Here is a 24,297-nt window from a genome sequence, read left to right as displayed (position 1 = left end):
TTAACATTAACCCCCTAACATTTCAGCCACACGAGATGAAACAAACCTTTTTATTCCAATAAAATCACATTAAACAGAACTGGTGTTTGGGGTCTGGCCGCCTCTCAGGTGCAGGAAGCCAAACCGGCCACCAGGTGGAGACACACTCCAGGTGAGTTCGGGACAATAAATGTCATTTCCAGCTGTCACTCACTCAATAAATGCCAGGGTTGTGTTTTTAGAGAGTTTTACACCTGCTGGTGACTTCAGACGCCCTGATATATGCTCCCAGGAACAGGAAGAAGGAGTTTTACACTTCAGACGCCCTGATATATGCTCCCAGGAACAGGAAGAAGGAGTTTTACACTTCAGACGCCCTGATATCTGCTCCCAGGAACAGGAAGAAGGAGTTTTACACTTCAGACGCCCTGATATCTGCTCCCAGGAACAGGAAGAAGGAGTTTTACACTTCAGACGCCCTGATATATGCTCCCAGGAGCAGGAAGAAGGAGTTTTACACTTCAGACGCCCTGATATATGCTCCCAGGAACAGGAAGAAGGAGTTTTACACTTCAGACGCCCTGATATCTGCTCCCAGGAACAGGAAGAAGGAGTTTTACACTTCAGACGCCCTGATATCTGCTCCCAGGAGCAGGAAGAAGGAGTTTTACACTTCAGACGCCCTGATATATGCTCCCAGGAGCAGGAAGAAGGAGTTTTACACTTCAGACGCCCTGATATCTGCTCCCAGGAACAGGAAGAAGGAGTTTTACACTTCAGACGCCCTGATATCTGCTCCCAGGAACAGGAAGAAGGAGTTTTACACTTCAGACGCCCTGATATATGCTCCCAGGAACAGGAAGAAGGAGTTTTACACTTCAGACGCCCTGATATCTGCTCCCAGGAACAGGAAGAAGGAGTTTTACACTCCAGAAGCCCTGATATATGCTCCCAGGAGCAGGAAGAAGGAGTTTTACACTTCAGACGCCCTGATATCTGCTCCCAGGAACAGGAAGAAGGAGTTTTACACTTCAGACGCCCTGATATCTGCTCCCAGGAACAGGAAGAAGGAGTTTTACACTTCAGACGCCCTGATATCTGCTCCCAGGAACAGGAAGAAGGAGTTTTACACTTCAGACGCCCTGATATCTGCTCCCAGGAACAGGAAGAAGGAGTTTTACACTTCAGACGCCCTGATATATGCTCCCAGGAGCAGGAAGAAGGAGTTTTACACTTCAGACGCCCTGATATATGCTCCCAGGAACAGGAAGAAGGAGTTTTACACTTCAGACGCCCTGATATCTGCTCCCAGGAACAGGAAGAAGGAGTTTTACACTTCAGACGCCCTGATATATGCTCCCAGGAACAGGAAGAAGGAGTTTTACACTTCAGACGCCCTGATATATGCTCCCAGGAACAGGAAGAAGGAGTTTTACACTTCAGACGCCCTGATATCTGCTCCCAGGAACAGGAAGAAGGAGTTTTACACTTCAGACGCCCTGATATCTGCTCCCAGGAACAGGAAGAAGGAGTTTTACACTCCAGAAGCCCTGATATATGCTCCCAGGAGCAGGAAGAAGGAGTTTTACACTTCAGACACCCTGATATATGCTCCCAGGAACAGGAAGAAGGAGTTTTACACTCCAGAAGCCCTGATATATGCTCCCAGGAGCAGGAAGAAGGAGTTTTACACTTCAGACGCCCTGATATCTGCTCCCAGGAGCAGGAAGAAGGAGTTTTACACTTCAGACGCCCTGATATATGCTCCCAGGAGCAGGAAGAAGGAGTTTTACACTTCAGACGCCCTGATATATGCTCCCAGGAGCAGGAAGAAGGAGTTTTACACTTCAGACGCCCTGATATATGCTCCCAGGAACAGGAAGAAGGAGTTTTACACTTCAGACGCCCTGATATATGCTCCCAGGAGCAGGAAGAAGGAGTTTTACACTTCAGACGCCCTGATATATGCTCCCAGGAACAGGAAGAAGGAGTTTTACACTTCAGACGCCCTGATATCTGCTCCCAGGAACAGGAAGAAGGAGTTTTACACTTCAGACGCCCTGATATATGCTCCCAGGAACAGGAAGAAGGAATTTTACACTTCAGACGCCCTGATATATGCTCCCAGGAGCAGGAAGAAGGAGTTTTACACTTCAGACGCCCTGATATCTGCTCCCAGGAACAGGAAGAAGGAGTTTTACACTTCAGACGCCCTGATATATGCTCCCAGGAGCAGGAAGAAGGAGTTTTACACTTCAGACGCCCTGATATATGCTCCCAGGAACAGGAAGAAGGAGTTTTACACTTCAGACGCCCTGATATCTGCTCCCAGGAACAGGAAGAAGGAGTTTTACACTTCAGACGCCCTGATATATGCTCCCAGGAACAGGAAGAAGGAATTTTACACTTCAGACGCCCTGATATATGCTCCCAGGAGCAGGAAGAAGGAGTTTTACACTTCAGACGCCCTGATATCTGCTCCCAGGAACAGGAAGAAGGAGTTTTACACTTCAGACGCCCTGATATATGCTCCCAGGAGCAGGAAGAAGGAGTTTTACACTTCAGACGCCCTGATATATGCTCCCAGGAGCAGGAAGAAGGAGTTTTACACTTCAGACGCCCTGATATATGCTCCCAGGAACAGGAAGAAGGAGTTTTACACTTCAGACGCCCTGATATCTGCTCCCAGGAACAGGAAGAAGGAGTTTTACACTTCAGACGCCCTGATATCTGCTCCCAGGAACAGGAAGAAGGAGTTTTACACTTCAGACGCCCTGATATCTGCTCCCAGGAACAGGAAGAAGGAGTTTTACACTTCAGACGCCCTGATATATGCTCCCAGGAGCAGGAAGAAGGAGTTTTACACTTCAGACGCCCTGATATATGCTCCCAGGAGCAGGAAGAAGGAGTTTTACACTTCAGACGCCCTGATATATGCTCCCAGGAACAGGAAGAAGGAGTTTTACACTTCAGACGCCCTGATATCTGCTCCCAGGAACAGGAAGAAGGAGTTTTACACTTCAGACGCCCTGATATATGCTCCCAGGAACAGGAAGAAGGAGTTTTACACTTCAGACGCCCTGATATATGCTCCCAGGAGCAGGAAGAAGGAGTTTTACACTTCAGACGCCCTGATATATGCTCCCAGGAACAGGAAGAAGGAGTTTTACACTTCAGACGCCCTGATATCTGCTCCCAGGAACAGGAAGAAGGAGTTTTACACTTCAGACGCCCTGATATATGCTCCCAGAAACAGGAAGAAGGAGTTTTACACCTCAGACGCCCTGATATATGCTCCCAGGAACAGGAAGAAGGAGTTTTACACTTCAGACGCCCTGATATATGCTCCCAGGAACAGGAAGAAGGAGTTTTACACCTCAGACGCCCTGATATATGCTCCCAGGAGCAGGAAGAAGGAGTTTTACACTTCAGACGCCCTGATATATGCTCCCAGGAACAGGAAGAAGGAGTTTTACACTTCAGACGCCCTGATATATGCTCCCAGGAACAGGAAGAAGGAGTTTTACACTTCAGACGCCCTGATATATGCTCCCAGGAGCAGGAAGAAGGAGTTTTACACTTCAGACGCCCTGATATATGCTCCCAGGAACAGGAAGAAGGAGTTTTACACTTCAGACGCCCTGATATATGCTCCCAGGAGCAGGAAGAAGGAGTTTTACACTTCAGACGCCCTGATATATGCTCCCAGGAGCAGGAAGAAGGAGTTTTACACTTCAGACGCCCTGATATATGCTCCCAGGAGCAGGAAGAAGGAGTTTTACACTTCAGACGCCCTGATATATGCTCCCAGGAGCAGGAAGAAGGAGTTTTACACTTCAGACGCCCTGATATATGCTCCCAGGAGCAGGAAGAAGGAGTTTTACACTTCAGACGTCCTGATATATGCTCCCAGGAACAGGAAGAAGGAGTTTTACACTTCAGACGCCCTGATATCTGCTCCCAGGAACAGGAAGAAGGAGTTTTACACTTCAGACGCCCTGATATATGCTCCCAGGAACAGGAAGAAGGAGTTTTACACTTCAGACGCCCTGATATATGCTCCCAGGAACAGGAAGAAGGAGTTTTACACTTCAGACGCCCTGATATATGCTCCCAGGAACAGGAAGAAGGAGTTTTACACTTCAGACGCCCTGATATCTGCTCCCAGGAGCAGGAAGAAGGAGTTTTACACTTCAGACGCCCTGATATATGCTCCCAGGAGCAGGAAGAAGGAGTTTTACACTTCAGACGCCCTGATATCTGCTCCCAGGAACAGGAAGAAGGAGTTTTACACTTCAGACGCCCTGATATCTGCTCCCAGGAACAGGAAGAAGGAGTTTTACACTTCAGACGCCCTGATATATGCTCCCAGGAGCAGGAAGAAGGAGTTTTACACTTCAGACGCCCTGATATATGCTCCCAGGAGCAGGAAGAAGGAGTTTTACACTTCAGACGCCCTGATATCTGCTCCCAGGAGCAGGAAGAAGGAGTTTTACACTTCAGACGCCCTGATATATGCTCCCAGGAGCAGGAAGAAGGAGTTTTACACTTCAGACGCCCTGATATATGCTCCCAGGAACAGGAAGAAGGAGTTTTACACTTCAGACGCCCTGATATCTGCTCCCAGGAGCAGGAAGAAGGAGTTTTACACTTCAGACGCCCTGATATATGCTCCCAGGAACAGGAAGAAGGAGTTTTACACTTCAGACGCCCTGATATCTGCTCCCAGGAACAGGAAGAAGGAGTTTTACACTTCAGACGCCCTGATATATGCTCCCAGGAACAGGAAGAAGGAGTTTTACACTTCAGACGCCCTGATATATGCTCCCAGGAGCAGGAAGAAGGAGTTTTACACTTCAGACGCCCTGATATCTGCTCCCAGGAACAGGAAGAAGGAGTTTTACACTTCAGACGCCCTGATATATGCTCCCAGGAGCAGGAAGAAGGAGTTTTACACTTCAGACGCCCTGATATATGCTCCCAGGAGCAGGAAGAAGGAGTTTTACACTTCAGACGCCCTGATATATGCTCCCAGGAACAGGAAGAAGGAGTTTTACACTTCAGACGCCCTGATATCTGCTCCCAGGAACAGGAAGAAGGAGTTTTACACTTCAGACGCCCTGATATATGCTCCCAGGAACAGGAAGAAGGAGTTTTACACTTCAAACGCCCTGATATCTGCTCCCAGGAACAGGAAGAAGGAGTTTTACACTTCAGACGCCCTGATATCTGCTCCCAGGAACAGGAAGAAGGAGTTTTACACTTCAGACGCCCTGATATCTGCTCCCAGGAACAGGAAGAAGGAGTTTTACACTTCAGACGCCCTGATATCTGCTCCCAGGAACAGGAAGAAGGAGTTTTACACTTCAGACGCCCTGATATCTGCTCCCAGGAACAGGAAGAAGGAGTTTTACACTTCAGACGCCCTGATATATGCTCCCAGGAACAGGAAGAAGGAGTTTTACACTTCAGACGCCCTGATATATGCTCCCAGGAGCAGGAAGAAGGAGTTTTACACTTCAGACGCCCTGATATCTGCTCCCAGGAACAGGAAGAAGGAGTTTTACACTTCAGACGCCCTGATATATGCTCCCAGGAGCAGGAAGAAGGGTTTTTACACTTCAGACGCCCTGATATATGCTCCCAGGAACAGGAAGAAGGAGTTTTACACTTCAGACGCCCTGATATATGCTCCCAGGAACAGGAAGAAGGAGTTTTACACTTCAGACGCCCTGATATCTGCTCCCAGGAGCAGGAAGAAGGAGTTTTACACTTCAGACGCCCTGATATATGCTCCCAGGAACAGGAAGAAGGAGTTTTACACTTCAGACGCCCTGATATATGCTCCCAGGAACAGGAAGAAGGAGTTTTACACTTCAGACGCCCTGATATATGCTCCCAGGAGCAGGAAGAAGGAGTTTTACACTTCAGACGCCCTGATATATGCTCCCAGGAACAGGAAGAAGGAGTTTTACACTTCAGACGCCCTGATATATGCTCCCAGGAGCAGGAAGAAGGAGTTTTACACTTCAGACGCCCTGATATATGCTCCCAGGAGCAGGAAGAAGGAGTTTTACACTTCAGACGCCCTGATATATGCTCCCAGGAGCAGGAAGAAGGAGTTTTACACTTCAGACGCCCTGATATATGCTCCCAGGAGCAGGAAGAAGGAGTTTTACACTTCAGACGCCCTGATATATGCTCCCAGGAACAGGAAGAAGGAGTTTTACACTTCAGACGCCCTGATATATGCTCCCAGGAACAGGAAGAAGGAGTTTTACACTTCAGACGCCCTGATATCTGCTCCCAGGAACAGGAAGAAGGAGTTTTACACTTCAGACGCCCTGATATATGCTCCCAGGAACAGGAAGAAGGAGTTTTACACTTCAGACGCCCTGATATATGCTCCCAGGAACAGGAAGAAGGAGTTTTACACTTCAGACGCCCTGATATATGCTCCCAGGAACAGGAAGAAGGAGTTTTACACTTCAGACGCCCTGATATCTGCTCCCAGGAGCAGGAAGAAGGAGTTTTACACTTCAGACGCCCTGATATATGCTCCCAGGAGCAGGAAGAAGGAGTTTTACACTTCAGACGCCCTGATATCTGCTCCCAGGAGCAGGAAGAAGGAGTTTTACACTTCAGACGCCCTGATATCTGCTCCCAGGAGCAGGAAGAAGGAGTTTTACACTTCAGACGCCCTGATATATGCTCCCAGGAACAGGAAGAAGGAGTTTTACACTTCAGACGCCCTGATATCTGCTCCCAGGAGCAGGAAGAAGGAGTTTTACACTTCAGACGCCCTGATATATGCTCCCAGGAGCAGGAAGAAGGAGTTTTACACTTCAGACGCCCTGATATATGCTCCCAGGAGCAGGAAGAAGGAGTTTTACACTTCAGACGCCCTGATATCTGCTCCCAGGAACAGGAAGAAGGAGTTTTACACTTCAGACGCCCTGATATATGCTCCCAGGAGCAGGAAGAAGGAGTTTTACACTTCAGACGCCCTGATATATGCTCCCAGGAACAGGAAGAAGGAGTTTTACACTTCAATGGGAATGGGTCTTCCACTGTTTCTGGTGCGATTCTCTGCTTTCTTTGAGGCCTGCAGATTGCAGTCTGGACTCTCCTCCTCCTCCTTAGGTGCTGATGGAACTGATTCAGCTGATAAACAGAAAACAGCTGCAGGTTTCCAGACAAACTGGGTTTATTGTGCTTTATAGACCCACATATAGAGCTCTGCTTCTGTGAATTCTGCCTGAAGCCAGCCACACATCCTAAGATGAGCTTATAGCGACAGAAGCTTGGTATCTTTTGTTTTTCCTGATACTGGAGCTAAAATGGTACTTTTATGAGCTTAATGAGCTTAGTCAATGACATTAAAAAAGCTCTCAGACACATTAGTGATGATTTTGTAATCAGATGGTGCCAGTACCCTGCTTCCAGCTGTTGGGATGCTGCTCACTTCTCTGATGAACAGTGGGAGGTAAGAAGTGAAGACTTCCTGTTATACTGACAGGTGCCCTGTAAAAAGAAGCTGCTGCTGCTGGGAGTTAAAGCTTCGGTATGTTGCACCGGTCCCCCCCGCCTCCTTCGTTTCACTGGGATCTAAAGGCTGCTGAACCTGACCTGCTGTGCCTCTGTATGAACCCGTGAGGCCTCCTCAGCGCCGGTGGACCACCGCGGTCTGGGGGCCCCTCCGTATGACTCGGTGTGGGGGCCCCTCCTTAGCGATGTTTTCCACCGTAGATCACGGTGTAATCTGAGAGCTGCTGGACCCTCTTAAACTCCACAAACATTCTGGGTTCTGGTGCCCATTCGGGCCCAGATGGGCACCAGAACACGATTTCAGCCCTCAGCTGCATGAATCTGACACAAAGTAGGCCAGCTGAGAGCCGATGGAAAAGGGACGAGGAAGAAGTAAGCAGGAGCCGCAGACCCAGGTTCTGTTCTCTGACCCACCGACTGGTTCTGGTTCCTGCAGAGGATCCTCTGCGATGCTCAGCTGTTTTTTAATAAATGACTCGGTGTGGGGGCCCCTCCGTATGACTCGGTCTGGGGGCCCCTCCGTATGACTCGGTGTGGGGGCCCCTCCGTATGACTCGGTCTGGGGGCCCCTCCCACCTGCTCAGAGCAGCTTTTCAGGCTCCGATCACAGAGGAGAGTTCGGCCTTTTCCACCTTCTTGGGCTTCGGCTCGGTTTATGAGTTGGTTTTTCAGCTGTAGTTTGAGGAGTTTCTGCCTGGTTTTAAACCGTATGGCAGCACTGAAACAGCTCTTTAACATCAACTGGAACAACGAGTGATCATCTGTCTGCACTTTAGGAACTTTGAAGACACTTAAATGATCAGCTTTGAGATGCTGACTTCATCCTTTGGTTTATTTTGCTTTCATGGCTTGTTTTTTCTACGTTTCAGTCTTTTTTATTCTTATTGCACTGCGTTTGTTCACTTTGGTGCGTTTAAAGGTGTTTCATTCTGAAAACCTCACATCGGTCTTTTATTTGCAGAAATATGAGCAGGTGAAATGCACCAGCTGTGCTTCTGAGAAGATGAATGAAATGCAGGCGACTCGGCTCAGATCATCTGAGGCCAGCCGCTGTCTCACAGGTGTTGGAGTCGCTTTGGACCGTCCGGCTCTGCTTGTTTTTGCTGTTTCTGATGTTCAGCAGCAGCAGTGACGCTCTGACTCCTCCTCAGGCGTCTGCAGGACACCAGGCAGGCCAACAGGTGGCAGCCTGGTGTCAGCCTCCGTTAGCAGAGGAGTGAACCGGGTCCTCAGGAACGTTTTAAACCGACTTCTTAATGAACCGCATGTCCTGCGGGGGCATAATGCAGCACCTGTCAGAAGAACCTTTCTTCTCTCTGCAGACCCTCAGCTGAGTGTTGGATTCATGTTCCTGAGTCTCCTGAACATCTTTCCCCGACTTTATGACTTCCAGCGAGGTTTCTGAAAAGACTTTAGAGGCTACTGAACTGGACAGACCGGATCCACCAGCTACGTCTGTCAGAGCCTCCTGAGTTTCTGCCGATTTGTGTCACATCAACTTCCTGCTGCCGGATCTGCAGCTGCAGGTGGGCCGCTCCATGAGTGAGGAGGTTCTGGAGGGGTTCTGGTGGGGTTCTGGAGGGTTCCTGACGGCCGTTTGCCTGTGAGCAGGTTATATTCAGATGTATTCCCCTCAGAACCTCTGCAGGTGGGCCGCTCCATGACTGAGGCGGTTCTGGAGGGGTTCTGGTGGGGTTCTGGAGGGTTCCTGACGGCCGTTTGCCTGTGAGCAGGTTATATTCAGATGTATTGCCCTCAGAACCTCTGCAGATGGGCTGCTCCATGACTGAGGAGGTTCTGGAGGGGTTCTGGAGGGGTTCCAGAGAGGTTCTGGAGGGTTCTGGAGGACCTCAGAACCGCTGCAGGTGGGCCGCTCCATGACTGAGGAGGTTCTGGAGGGGTTCTGGAGGGGTTCTGGAGAGGTTCTGGAGGGGTTCTGGAGGGGTTCCAGAGAGGTTCTGGAGGGTTCTGGAGGACCTCAGAACCGCTGCAGGTGGGCCCAGGTGAGCGGCTGCTGTGCTTTCAGCAGCTGGCTGAGCTGTGAATGCTCGCTGATGAGGCATTTCCTGAACCAGGTGTTCAGACCTTTGATCAGGCAGCGTTTGTAACAGCCGGGGTCTCTGATTGGCTACTGTGGGCCCGGCCCGTATCAGTAACCTGCTCTTATCTGTGGATCTTTGAGGGCAGTCTGGTCCTCACAGAAACTGTATTTCAGTTTAACCCTCTGGAGCTGACGGACGCATCAAAACCACAGATTTGAGGCTGTTTCCAGACTTATGATAAAGAATCTGAGGGGCTTTTTCCTAAATAGTGTCATCAGCTGGTCCAGGCAGATGGACCCGTCCTGGTTCTGGTTCTGATGGAGGTTTCTTCCTGTTAAAGGGAGTTTTTTCTTGTAGATGTGAGTCACTGATCAGAAAGAAAAACAGAAAGAAAGGAGGAAGTAGAACAAAGGCGGGAAGCTGAAATAAACCCAGAGCTCTGTGTGTGTGTGTGTCTGTGTGTGTGTGTGTCTGTGTGTGTGTGTGTGTGTGTGTGTCTCTGTGTGTGTGTGTGTGTGTGTGTGTGTGTGTGTGTGTGTGTGTGTGTGTGTGTGTGTGTGTGTGTGTCTGTGTGAAAAGTTCAGACCTCATAATGTTGGTTAAACATTCAGTTTCACACATGTTGATAACTTGAGGGCAGAGAGCGAGACAATCAGAGTCACAAATGACCTGAATCCATTTATGTCTGTGTGTGTCTGTGTGTGTGTGTGTGTGTGTGTGTGTGTGTGAGTGTGTGTGAGTGTGTGTGTGTGAGTGTGTGTGAGTGTGTGTGTGTGTGTGTGTGTGTGTGTGTGTGTGTGTCTTTGTGAGGACATGTTTAGGTCCTCACAATTATACAGAGGCCAATATGAGTGTGTGTGGGTGGCTTAATACGGAGAGAGAGACATGATTTCATTTCAAGGCGAGTGGAGAATGAGAATGAGAGGGAGGGAGGGAGAAAGGAGGAGGGAGGGAGGGAGAGAGAGGGAGGGAGGGAGAGAGGGAGAGAGAGGGAGGGATTCTCGGGTATTTGACCGTCTGCTGAAGCTTTGTTCAGCAGACGGGACTCAGGGACTCGGGAGGCTGAGCTGCTGTTCAGCTCCATCATCATCAGCCAAGGAAGCAGCTGAAGAACAACAGGTTGGTGATTCCCATGTTTCATCTAAACGCCACGAGTTAACCTGCTGAGTGAACCAGCTGAGTTTACCAGCTGAGTTAACCTGCTGAGTTTACCTGCTGAGTTAACCAGCTGAGTTAACCAGCTGAGTTAACCTGTGGAGTTAACCAGCTGAGTTAACCTGCTGAGTTTACCTGCTGAGTTAACCAGCTGAGTTTACCTGCTGAGTTAACCAGCTGAGTTTACCTGCTTAGTTAACCAGGTGAGTTAACCTGTTTAGTTAACCTGCTGAGTTAACCTGTTTAGTTTACCTGCTGAGTTAACCTGCTGAGTTAACCTGTTTAGTTTACCTGCTGAGTTAACCAGCTGAGTTAACCTGCTGAGTTTACCTGCTGAGTTTACCTGCTGAGTTAACCAGTTGAGTTTACCTGCTTAGTTAACCAGGTGAGTTAACCTGTTTAGTTTACCTGCTGAGTTAACCTGCTGAGTTAACCTGTTTAGTTTACCTGCTGAGTTTACCAGCTGAGTTAACCTGCTGAGTTAACCAGCTGAGTTAACCTGCTGAGTTAACCTGCTGAGTTAACCTGCTGAGTTTACCTGCTGAGTTAACCAGTTGAGTTAACCTGCTGAGTTTACCTGCTGAGTTAACCAGGTGAGTTAACCTGTTTAGTTTACCTGCTGAGTTAACCAGTTGAGTTTACCTGCTGAGTTAACCTGCTGAGTTAACCTGTTTAGTTTACCTGCTGAGTTAACCAGCTGAGTTAACCTGCTGAGTTTACCAGCTGAGTTTACCTGTTTAGTTTACCAGCTGAGTTTACCTGCCGAGTTAACCAGCTGAGTTAACCTGCTGAGTGAACCAGCTGAGTTAACCAGCTGAGTTTACCTGCTGAGTTAACCAGCTGAGTTAACCAGCTGAGTTAACCAGCTGAGTTAACCTGTTGAGTTTACCAGCTGAGTTGAACAGCTGAGTTAAACAGCTGAGTTTACCAGCTGAGTTAACCAGCTGAGTTAAACAGCTGAGTTTACCTGCTTAGTTAACCTGCTGAGGTAACCAGTTGAGTTAACCTGCTGAGTTAACCAGCTGAGTTTACCTACTGAGTTTACCAGCTGAGTTAAACAGCTGAGTTTACCTGCTGAGTTTACCTGCTGAGTTAACCAGTTGAGTTTACCTGCTTAGTTAACCAGGTGAGTTTATCTGTTGAGTTAACCAGCTGAGTTAACCTGCTGAGTTAACCTGTTGAGTGAACCTGCTGAGTTTACCAGCTGAGTTTACCTGTTTAGTTTACCAGCTGAGTTTACCTGCCGAGTTAACCAGCTGAGTTAACCTGCTGAGTGAACCAGCTGAGTTAACCAGCTGAGTTTACCTGCTGAGTTAACCAGCTGAGTTAACCAGCTGAGTTAACCAGCTGAGTTAACCTGTTGAGTTTACCAGCTGAGTTGAACAGCTGAGTTAAACAGCTGAGTTTACCAGCTGAGTTAACCAGCTGAGTTAAACAGCTGAGTTTACCTGCTTAGTTAACCTGCTGAGGTAACCAGTTGAGTTAACCTGCTGAGTTAACCAGCTGAGTTTACCTACTGAGTTTACCAGCTGAGTTAAACAGCTGAGTTTACCTGCTGAGTTTACCTGCTGAGTTAACCAGTTGAGTTTACCTGCTTAGTTAACCAGGTGAGTTTATCTGTTGAGTTAACCAGCTGAGTTAACCTGCTGAGTTAACCTGTTGAGTTTACCAGCTGAGTTTACCAGCTGAGTTTACCAGCTGAGTTTACCAGCTGAGTTAACCTGCTGAGTTAACCTGCTGAGTTTACCAGCTGAGTTTACCTGCCGAGTTAACCAGTTGAGTTTACCTGTTGAGTTAACCAGCTGAGTTTACCTACTGAGTTTACCAGCTGAGTTAAACAGCTGAGTTTACCTGCTGAGTTTACCTGCTGAGTTAACCAGGTGAGTTTATCTGTTGAGTTTACCAGCTGAGTTTACCTGTTGAGTTTACCAGCTGAGTTTACCAGCTGAGTTTACCTGCTGAGTTAACCCGCGACAGGAGTTCTCTTCATCAGTAACGTGGTTATCTGTGAGTCTCTGATCATAGTTTGATTACAGCTGAAGTGAAACACCTGCTCAGACCTGCAGGTCACATGACTCCACCACACCGATTAATGATCCATAACCACCAGGCTGGTTTTCTGTGCTGAGCCTCACATGCAGCTGATGGTCTTTTCCTTTCAGGTGTATCTCGATGGCGACAGGTGTGTGCACGCTGCTGAGTGTGTGTGTCAGTGTGTGCGTGGCGTTCAACCTTGACACGGCATTCCCGCTGCTGAAGACGGGCGAGGATGGAAGTCTGTTTGGACTCTCTGTGGCGCTGCACCAGGACCTGAAGACGGACGCTTACCTGTGAGTTCACACCTGTGCGCCGCCTGTCCAACAGACTAAAGTGACTTCATTAGTTTGCCTTCATAGGACTTTTTACACCACAAAGGGACAGCAGGTAGCTCTGAATACTGAGCAGGCGCCCCGTGCTCAGAGGCTGAAGGTACTGAGCCGGTTCCGGTCTGAGCCGTTGTTTAATTAAACTACAGTTACAGTTAGCCACCAAAACAACTCCAAAATAAAACTATCTGACTGAAACAGAGGCAAAGTCACATCATCACATGCTTCTTTATTGGTGTCAGTGACATAAAAAGCTCAGTTTTTATGTGAATCCTGTGAAAATAGAAGCAAATTGTGACCCTTTTGGTTTTCCAAAGGCGTGTCTGTGTTCTGGTAAATGATTGAACTGCTGTCCAGAGGTGAACCGTCATAAAACCACAACTTCCTCCTCGGAACAAAGTACGCTGCGCTCTGATTGGCTGGCTGGTGTTTGATCCGGTTCGGGCCCTCTGGGAGCCGTTCTGGGAAACCTTAGGAAACCAAACTAATCGTGATATTCCTCAGAAACTGCTGAATGTTTCCTGCCAGGGTCCAAAGGATCCCTCTGGGACCAGGACACCTACTACACCAGAGCCAGCCTCCTTTTAGAGAACCAGAACAACGTGGACTCCCCCAGAGTGTGCACGGACCGATCCAGGAGTGGTCCTGGTACCAGAATCCTCCAGTGATTGGATGCTATCAGCATAAATATTTCATGATTTATATAAGTTTCATATTAAGTTCAGATAAAAAACAACTAAGATGGAGTAAAATATTTCTCAACACATTTCATCCATGAATCAGAGCTATCAGAAGAATCCAGCTGCTGCTGTCGGGCTCCTTCATGGTTTGGACTTCCTGTTCAGGGCCACAGGGCCCGGTTACTGTTCCATTACCTCCTTCTGCTGGCTTCAGTTTGATCTCGGGTCACACGCTGTGTTCGCTTCAGGACTCTGGGGTTGGACCAAAGCACTGAGGAGTGGAGGCTCAGCTGCTCCTCCTCAGGCCCCTTCGGCTGCTGCCCGACTCATTCAGGTGACTCTTCATCAGATCAGAGCATCACACACTCTGCAGCGCTGTAATAATGCGCTGTGTGTGGAAACCCTGTTACACACCAGGAATTCAATCACACAGAGTCAGGTGAATGCCCTGCAGTGTTAATAATGCGTCTGAATTCTCCTTCAGTCTGAGAAAACACCAGCACAGCAGATACAACAGGAAGGGGCCTCGGAGGGGCTCCAGGGGTCATCAAGTGGGTCTGAAGCAGCTTCAGGAGTTCTTCAGGTTCAGGGTCGTGTCAGAGGTCCCCAAATCAGAGAGTTAAGACATTAGAGAAAAGGAACATATTTAAATTAAGTCTCAACATGTTTCCTGTTCAGCTTCATTTAATCTGGTAACAAACATCATTTCTACACCTCAGACCTGCAGCATCCCATAAAGTCAGTGAACCTTTTCCCACTTTGTTTCCTTCTGCCAACACTTGAAGCCGTTCTGGCTCTGAGGAAACCAGGTGATGCAGAGTTCCAGCTGTTATTTTGTCCCATTCCTCCTTAAACAGGTCTTAAGGTGTGCAGCAGTGCGGGGGGGTGGTTGTTTCTCTGCTGGGGACAGGTCAGGACTGCAGGCAGCCAGTCCAGCACCCGTACCTCTTCTTCCTCAGCCAGGCCTTTGGACTGTGGCAGAATGTGGTTTTCCATGGTCTGCTTGAACAATGCTGGGACGTCCCAGGAAAAGATGTGGCCTTGAAGGCAGCACATGTTGCTGTAAAATCTCAGTGAGCTTTTCTGCATTAATGCTGCCGTCACAGAAGTGGAAATGAGCTTTGCCCCCTGATCCAACCCCATACCATCACAGAGCCTGGCTGCAGGGACTGGCTGCTGACAGCAGGCTGGATGCTGCTTTTGCTCTTTGCTCCATTTCTTCCAGCAAAGATGTGGAATACTGATGGGTCTGACCACAGCACACGTTTCCACGGTGACGGTCCATCCCAGACGCCTCCGAGCCCAGAGAAGTGGACGAGGTTAACATCAGGCTTCTTTCCTGCACAGTAAAGCTTGTGAATGGAACTCTGTATTGTGGTGCTGGACAAAGGTTTCCACAGTAATCCCTTGTCCATGTGCTTCTATCAGCTGCTGATGAAGGACGGTTCTGGATGCAGCGTCTGAGGGGTCAGAGGTCACGGGGTCCAGCTTAGGCTTGCTCCCTCGTCCTTCACACTGAAACTCCTCCAGATTCCCTGAATGCTTTAATGATATTCTGCTCTGTAGAGGCAGAAATATGCAGATCCCTTCCAGTCTTTCTCTGAGGAACTTTGTTTTAAACAAACTGGAGCTCCTCTGAACATCTTTGCTGCTCAGACTGTCCTGGAGGCTGCTTTAGGACCAGATCAGGTCCCAGTCAGCTGGTAATAACATCTTTTTTGTATTTATACTTTGTTACCAACTCAAAATCGCAGCATCCTGGTGCAAACGGGAGAAATGTTGGGTTCAGATGGTCTGGGATTTGATAAAAGTCTCAGTAAATTAGACAAAACAATCTCAGCAGAGCTAAGAGAAAGATGGTCACCCTCAGCCCACTGAAAGCCAGACGGACTGTTGCAAAATGTTGGAAATCTATTCAGAGGCCCGCTACGAAAGGCTGGCTGGAGGACATCGTATCAGCTAAAGCCATGGAGAAGATAACACGTTGACTGAGTCAGTACTCCTGTGCAACACTGTCTGAATCCCCCTCGCCTCTGTACCGATGAGAAAGAAACATCTGTTTTGAGTGTTTAATTTAACTGAATTCATTTTATTTTCATCATTATTATTTTTATTTTTGTTCCTTAAATGAGACGAAACATCTGGAAGAAAAGGCTGGAGCTGGAGTTGTGTTCAGAGTGGAGTTTATCACATATTTCTACTTATGTGTCAGATTCAGGTCTCAGTGAGTCCGAGCAGCTGCTGCTGTGTCTGACGCCGTCAGGTCACATGGTACGGTCTGACGCCGACAGGTCACAGGTCACATGGTACGGTCTGACGCCGACAGGTCACATGGTACGGTCTGACGCCGACAGGTCACACGGTACGGTCTGACGCCGACAGGTCACATGGTACGGTCTGACGCCGACAGGTCACACGGTACGGTCTGACGCCGACAGGTCACAGGTCACATGGTACGGTCTGACGCCGACAGGTCACATGGTACGGTCTGACGCCGACAGGTCACAGGTCACACGGTACGGTCTGACGCCGACAGGTCACATGGTACGGTCTGACGCCGACAGGTCACACGGTACGGTCTGACGCCGACAGGTCACAGGTCACACGGTACGGTCTGACGCCGACAGGTCACATGGTACGGTCTGACGCCGACAGGTCACAGGTCACACGGTACGGTCTGACGCCGACAGGTCACAGGTCACACGGTACGGTCTGACGCCGACAGGTCACATGGTACGGTCTGACGCCGACAGGTCACACGGTACGGTCTGACGCCGACAGGTCACAGGTCACACGGTACGGTCTGACTCTGACAGGTCACATGGTACGGTCTGACGCCGACAGGTCACATGGTACGGTCTGACGCCGACAGGTCACACGGTACGGTCTGACGCCGACAGGTCACAGGTCACATGGTACGGTCTGACGCCGACAGGTCACATGGTACGGTCTGACTCTGACAGGTCACATGGTACGGTCTGACGCCGACAGGTCACATGGTACGGTCTGACGCCGACAGGTCACACGGTACGGTCTGACGCCGACAGGTCACACGGTACGGTCTGACGCCGACAGGTCACAGGTCACATGGTACGGTCTGACGCCGACAGGTCACATGGTACGGTCTGACGCCGACAGGTCACAGGTCACATGGTACGGTCTGACGCCGACAGGTCACACGGTACGGTCTGACTCTGACAGGTCACATGGTACGGTCTGACGCCGACAGGTCACATGGTACGGTCTGACGCCGACAGGTCACACGGTACGGTCTGACGCCGACAGGTCACACGGTACGGTCTGACGCCGACAGGTCACACGGTACGGTCTGACTCTGACAGGTCACACGGTACGGTCTGACGCCGACAGGTCACACGGTACGGTCTGACGCCGACAGGTCACACGGTACGGTCTGACGCAGACAGGTCACACGGTACGGTCTGACGCCGACAGGTCACAGGTCACATGGTACGGTCTGACGCAGACAGGTCACACGGTACGGTCTGACGCCGACAGGTCACAGGTCACATGGTACGGTCTGACGCAGACAGGTCACACGGTACGGTCTGACGCCGACAGGTCACACGGTACGGTCTGACGCCGACAGGTCACATGGTACGGTCTGACGCAGACAGGTCACACGGTACGGTCTGACGCCGACAGGTCACAGGTCACATGGTACGGTCTGACGCAGACAGGTCACACGGTACGGTCTGACTCTGACAGGTCACACGGTACGGTCTGACGCAGACAGGTCACATGGTACGGTCTGACTCTGACAGGTCACACGGTACGGTCTGACGCAGACAGGTCACATGGTACGGTCTGACGCCGACAGGTCACACGGTACGGTCTGACGCCGACAGGTCACATGGTACGGTCTGACGCCGACAGGTCACATGGTACGGTCTGACGCCGACAGGTCACAGGTCACACGGTACGGTCTGACGCCGACAGGTCACACGGTACGGTCTGACGCCGACAGGTCACACGGTACGGTCTGACGCCGCCCCCCATTAACACAGCAGAAGTTACTGTTGGCAGCGGATTTATGGAGGTTTTATTCTGAGGAGACACCAGAGATCTCTGAACATTTCATATCTGCGAGCTCAGAGGGAGCTCTGACAAGATTCCCAGAAGAAGAGCCTCACGGAGGCTGGAGGTCACTCAGAGGTCAGCCAGCTGTCACCATGACTACAGTCTCTTCATACTCCCTAATTGGATTGGCAGTAATGATGTTATCTGTGATTGGTTGAACAGAAACACATCAACCAGATCAATTATTCACTACAGAAGGTTTATTAGTTCCTTGGGGACACTTTATTGGCCTGGAAGGGCTTCCAGGAAACCTTTAAGAGGCAGTGGAGAATTTGAAAGGAACCCTGAGGAAGTTCTACGTGTAGTGGTATGATTGCCACCTTCCATGTGTGAGATCTGGGTTCAAACCCCCTGCATGAAAGGTATTACCTCCAGTAGGGTCCTTAGGCAAGACCCCCCACCCTATCTGCCTACCTGTAAGTCGCTTTGGATAAAAGCGTCTGCTAAATGCATAAAAACATAAACATAAACACCAAGAGGATCCGGGAGTAAATTCAAGGAGTCTTTCTGGGCTCTTCAGGATGTTCCAGGCGGCTGCGAAGGTCTGTGGAGAAGCCTGGAATTAGTCCCAGGAATAAATGTACCTTCAGCTGTGTGTTTAAGGTCCTTATGGAGGTTCCAGGGGTCCTTATGGAGGTTTCAGGGGTCCTTATGGAGGTTTAAGGGTCCTTATGGAGGTTCCAGAGGTCATCGTGGAGGTTCCAGGGGTCCTTATGGAGGTTCCAGGGGTCCTTATGAAGGTTCCAGGGGTCCTTATGGAGGTTTCAGGGGTCCTTATGGAGGTTCCAGGGGTCATCGCGGAGGTTCCAGAGGTCATCGTGGAGGTTCCAGGGGTCCTTATGGAGGTTTAAGGGTCCTTATGGAGGTTCCAGAGGTCATCGTGGAGGTTCCAGGGGTCCTTATGGAGGTTCCAGGGGTCCTTATGAAGGTTCCAGGGGTCCTTATGGAGGTTTCAGGGGTCCTTATGGAGGTTCCAGGGGTCATCGCGGAGGTTCCAGAGGTCATCGTGGAGGTTCCAGGGGTCCTTATGAAGGTTCCAGGGGTCCTTATGGAGGTTCCAGGGGTCATCGCGGAGGTTCCAGGGGTCATCGCGGAGGTTCCAGGGGTCATCGCGGAGGTTCCAGGGGTCATCGTGGAGGTTCCAGGGGTCCTTATGGAGGTTCCAGGGGTCATCATGGAGGTTCCAGGGGTCATCGTGGAGGTTCCAGGGGTCCTTATGGAGGTTTCAGGGGTCCTTATGGAGGTTCCAGGGGTCCTTATGGAGGTTTCAGGGGTCCTTATGGAGGTTCCAGGGGTCATCGTGGAGGTTCCAGAGGTCATCGTGGAGGTTCCAGGGGTCCTTATGGAGGTTCCAGGGGTCATCATGGAGGTTCCAGGGGTCATCGTGGAGGTTCCAGGGGTCCTTATGGAGGTTTCAGGGGTCCTTATGGAGGTTTCAGGGGTCCTTATGGAGGTTTCAGGGGTCCTTATGGAGGTTCCAGGGGTCCTTATGGAGGTTTCAGGGGTCCTTATGGAGGTTCCAGGGGTCATCGTGGAGGTTCCAGAGGTCATCGTGGAGGTTCCAGGGGTCCTTATGGAGGTTCCAGGGGTCATCATGGAGGTTCCAGGGGTCATCGTGGAGGTTCCAGGGGTCCTTATGGAGGTTTCAGGGGTCCTTATGGAGGTTTCAGGGGTCCTTATGGAGGTTTCAGGGGTCCTTATGGAGGTTCCAGAGGTCATCGTGGAGGTTCCAGGGGTCCTTATGGAGGTTCCAGGGGTCATCATGGAGGTTCCAGGGGTCATCGTGGAGGTTCCAGGGGTCCTTATGGAGGTTCCAGGGGTCATCGCGGAGGTTCCAGGGGTCCTTATGGAGGTTTCAGGGGTCCTTATGGAGGTTTCAGGGGTCCTTATGGAGGTTCCAGAGGTCATCGTGGAGGTTCCAGAGGTCATCGTGGAGGTTCCAGGGGTCATCATGGAGGTTCCAGGGGTCCTTATGGAAGTTCCAGGGGTCCTTATGGAGGTTTCAGGGGTCCTTATGGAGGTTCCAGGGGTCATCATGGAGGTTCCAGGGGTCCTTATGGAGGTTCCAGGGGTCATCATGGAGGTTCCAGGGGTCCTCATGGAGGTTCCAGGGGTCCTTATGGAGGTTCCAGGGGTCCTTATGGAGGTTCCAGGGGTCATCGTGGTGGTTCCAGGGGTCATCGTGGTGGTTCCAGGGGTCATCGTGGAGGTTCCAGGGGTCCTTATGGAGGTTTCAGGGGTCATCGTGGAGGTTCCAGGGGTCCTTATGGAGGTTCCAGGGGTCATCGTGGTGGTTCTAGGGGTCATCGTGGAGGTTCCAGGGGTCCTTATGGAGGTTTCAGGGGTCCTTATGGAGGTTCCAGGGGTCATCATGGAGGTTCCAGGGGTCCTCATGGAGGTTCCAGGGGTCCTTATGGAGGTTCCAGGGGTCATCATGGAGGTTCCAGGGGTCCTCATGGAGGTTCCAGGGGTCCTTATGGAGGTTCCAGGGGTCATCGTGGTGGTTCCAGGGGTCCTTATGGAGGTTTCAGGGGTCATCGCGGAGGTTCCAGGGGTCATCGTGGAGGTTCCAGGGGTCATCGTGGAGGTTCCAGGGGTCCTTATGGAGGTTCCAGGGGTCATCATGGAGGTTCCAGGGGTCCTTATGGAGGTTCCAGGGGTCATCGTGGTGGTTCCAGGGGTCATCGTGGAGGTTCCAGGGGTCATCGTGGTGGTTCTAGGGGTCATCGTGGAGGTTCCAGGGGTCCTTATGGAGGTTCCAGGGGTCATCGTGGTGGTTCTAGGGGTCATCGTGGAGGTTCCAGGGGTCCTTATGGAGGTTCCAGGGGTCATCATGGAGGTTCCAGGGGTCCTTATGGAGGTTCCAGGGGTCATCGTGGTGGTTCCAGGGGTCATCGTGGAGGTTCCAGGGGTCATCGTGGAGGTTCCAGGGGTCCTTGTTGAGGTTCCAGGGGTCATCCTGGTGGTTCCAGGGGTCATCGTGGAGGTTCCAGGGGTCCTTATGGAAGTTCCAGGGGTCCTTATGGAAGTTCCAGGGGTCCTTATGGAAGTTCCAGGGGTCCTTATGGAGGTTCCAGGGGTCATCGTGGAGGTTCCAGGGGTCCTTATGGAGGTTCCAGGGGTCCTTATGGAGGTTCCAGGGGTCATCGTGGAGGTTCCAGGGGTCCTTATGGAGGTTCCAGGGGTCCTTATGGAGGTTCCAGGGGTCATCGTGGAGGTTCCAGGGGTCATCGTGGAGGTTCCAGGGGTCATCGTGGAGGTTCCAGGGGTCCTTATGGAGGTTCCAGGGGTCCTTATGGAAGTTCCAGGGGTCCTTATGGAAGTTCCAGGGGTCCTTATGGAGGTTCCAGGGGTCCTTATGGAGGTTCCAGGGGTCCTTATGGAGGTTCCAGGGGTCATCGTGGAGGTTCCAGGGGTCATCGTGGAGGTTCCAGAGGTCATCGTGGAGGTTCCAGGGGTCATCGTGGAGGTTCCAGGGGTCCTTATGGAGGTTCCAGGGGTCCTTATGGAAGTTCCAGGGGTCCTTATGGAGGTTCCAGGGGTCCTTATGGAAGTTCCAGGGGTCCTTATGGAAGTTCCAGGGGTCCTTATGGAGGTTCCAGGGGTCCTTATGGAGGTTCCAGGGGTCCTTATGGAGGTTCCAGGGGTCATCGTGGAGGTTCCAGGGGTCCTTATGGAGGTTCCAGGGGTCCTTATGGAAGTTCCAGGGGTCCTTATGGAAGTTCCAGGGGTCCTTATGGAGGTTCCAGGGGTCCTTATGGAGGTTCCAGGGGTCCTTATGGAGGTTCCAGGGGTCATCGTGGAGGTTCCAGGGGTCATCGTGGAGGTTCCAGGGGTCCTTATGGAGGTTCCAGGGGTCCTTATGGAAGTTCCAGGGGTCCTTATGGAAGTTCCAGGGGTCCTTATGGAGGTTCCAGGGGTCCTTATGAAGGTTCCAGGGGTCCTTATGGAGGTTCCAGGGGTCCTTATGGAGGTTCCAGGGGTCCTTATGGAGGTTCCAGGGGTCCTTATGGAAGTTCCAGGGGTCCTTATGGAGGGTCCAGGGGTCCTTATGGAGGTTCCAGGGGTCATCGTGGAGGTTCCAGGGGTCCTTATGGAGGTTCCAGGGGTCCTTATGGAGGTTCCAGGGGTCATCATGGAGGTTCCAGGGGTCCTTATGGAGGTTTAAGGGTCCTTATGGAGGTTCCAGGGGTCCTTATGGAGGTTCCAGGGGTCATCGTGGAGGTTCCAGGGGTCCTTATGGAGGTTTCAGGGGTCATCGTGGAGGTTCCAGGGGTCCTTATGGAGGTTCCAGGGGTCCTTATGGAGGTTTAAGGGTCCTTATGGAGGTTCCAGGGGTCCTTATGGAGGTTCCAGGGGTCCTTATGGAGGTTCCAGGGGTCATCGTGGAGGTTCCAGGGGTCATCGTGGAGGTTCCAGGGGTCCTTATGGAGGTTCCAGGGGTCCTTATGGAAGTTCCAGGGGTCCTTATGGAAGTTCCAGGGGTCCTTATGGAGGTTCCAGGGGTCCTTATGAAGGTTCCAGGGGTCCTTATGGAGGTTCCAGGGGTCCTTATGGAGGTTCCAGGGGTCCTTATGGAGGTTCCAGGGGTCCTTATGGAGGTTCCAGGGGTCATCGTGGAGGTTCCAGGGGTCCTTATGGAGGTTCCAGGGGTCCTTATGGAGGTTCCAGGGGTCCTTATGGAGGTTCCAGGGGTCCTTATGGAGGTTCCAGGGGTCCTTATGGAAGTTCCAGGGGTCCTTATGGAGGGTCCAGGGGTCCTTATGGAGGTTCCAGGGGTCATCGTGGAGGTTCCAGGAGCTTTGGGATGTTCTGTTAATTCTTTTAGGCAGTTCCAGGAATCAATAGGTGAGCTTCATGTCTCACACCTCTGTCATGTGACTCCTGTGACATCATCGCCATAGTAACCCGCTTCAGATCTGTTCAAACATCTCAGAGATTTAGAAGAGTGGTCTGAGATCTGAGTCCATGTCCAAACAGATCCAGTGAGGCTGGGTCCTGTCAGGTTCTGTCAGAATAGGTCCGGTGGACCCGTCCGGGTCTGGACACACTGACCTTAGAACAGTTTTATTGTCCTGATTTGGGTCACGTGACTTCAGCTCATCAGGGAGGAGTGTGTGTGTCCTGGCCGTCCTTCAGACTAATTTATTCTGAGACCGTCTCACAAAGAAAAACAAATACAGAAACACTCATCATGAGACCTTCAAGGACCTCCAGAGATTCCAGGAGCGGCTGCTGTTTTTACAATGACAACCTTTCAGGGACATTCCAGGATCCTTTAAGGATCTCCAGGACGACCTTCAGGTAACACATCTCACCTGTCACCCCGTCAGGCTGCTGGTCGGCGCTCCCAGGGAGAAGGCGGCGCCTAAAGTTTTGGCCAATCGAACTGGAGGAGTTTACAGCTGTCCGATCACGGCCGACCAATCAGACTGCAGGAGGATACAGCTCATAGATCCAGGTGAGTCACACCTGTTGTTCCACTTCCATGATGGGCTCCAGGAAGTCCTTGAATAACTTCCAGGTATCAGGAAGCAGCTGAGACGTGGACTGCCAGCCAATCAGAGAGCAGCATTTATCAGCACTGCAGTACGTATTGTTCTGACCAGATGAGCAACTAGTTAAGCTGTTAAACATAACCATTAACCATTACTGTCTCACTGGTTGTTCTGTAAAAGCAGATGTTTTGTCAGACAGTCCTGACTCAGGAGGAAGAGTCTCTTTTATCTGCTGAATGTCAGCTGACTGATGTTATCTGCATCCTGGTGCATTATGGGAAGTCCACCTCTCAGCGAGCTGTAATAGCTGCTGTGTGTTTATCATGATGTGATAAAGCTCTGTCCTGAGTGGGCCATAATCACCAGTAACCACGGCAACGACCTATCAGAGGGCAGCGTTTTTTATATACCACAGAAAAACAAATACGAGTCTGATGATGGATACACAGGACATAACGGGCCAGAGTCAGTTACAGCTAGTTTAGCTGGTTAGTCATGGTTAGTTAGTTACACTGGTGTTAAATCTTATTAATCTCACTGGTTTGTGCATCAAACGAACAGGACGTCTGACAGCTGTTGCTTCTTTGCTTCTGCCAGTGGGCGGGGCTTAACGGGATAATGGGCGGGGCTTATCAGTGTGTCTCCAGTCTGTTCCCCAGGATCTGCAGCGTATGACTCACCTGTCCCGGGCTCTTTCAGACCTAACTCTCTCCGATGACCTGTTTGAGGACATGTGGCTGGGCGTCTCAGTGGCCAGTCAGGGCCGACCTCGGGGGAGGGTCCTGGTGAGTGTGCGTTCTCATTGGCTGGAGACTGTTTGGTATGAATGTAGTCAATGACATAAACTACCTGAGTGGATTAGTTCAATAACTTCTAATCTCTCTGCTGATGGGACTGGCTGGATAACTAACTGTCCTAAAATTAACCAACT

At 50.8% G+C, this 24,297-nt stretch overlaps 1 protein-coding gene across 1 annotated transcript in view; it reads left to right on the top strand.

Annotated features, from left to right (window-relative positions):
• Positions 1–10,614: 10,614 nt before the first annotated feature.
• The window catches only part of LOC140273034 (integrin alpha-3-like), a 41,636-nt gene continuing 27,953 nt past the window's right edge, over positions 10,615–24,297 (top strand). Inside the window, exons 1-4 of the mRNA XM_072368559.1 lie at positions 10,615–10,688; positions 12,887–13,054; positions 23,202–23,329; positions 24,066–24,151. Of these exons, the coding sequence (XP_072224660.1) occupies positions 12,897–13,054; positions 23,202–23,329; positions 24,066–24,151 (372 nt within the window). The 5' untranslated portion in view covers positions 10,615–10,688; positions 12,887–12,896. The remainder of the gene's footprint in view (positions 10,689–12,886; positions 13,055–23,201; positions 23,330–24,065; positions 24,152–24,297) is intronic.

This window comes from Leuresthes tenuis, unplaced genomic scaffold (assembly GCF_036924035.1).
Source record: "Leuresthes tenuis unplaced genomic scaffold, fLeuTen1.0.hap1 SCAF_17, whole genome shotgun sequence".
NCBI classification, from domain to species: Eukaryota; Metazoa; Chordata; class Actinopteri; order Atheriniformes; family Atherinopsidae; genus Leuresthes; species Leuresthes tenuis.
Note: the sequence above shows the minus strand (reverse complement) of the source record. Positions and strands in the feature narration are given on the sequence as shown.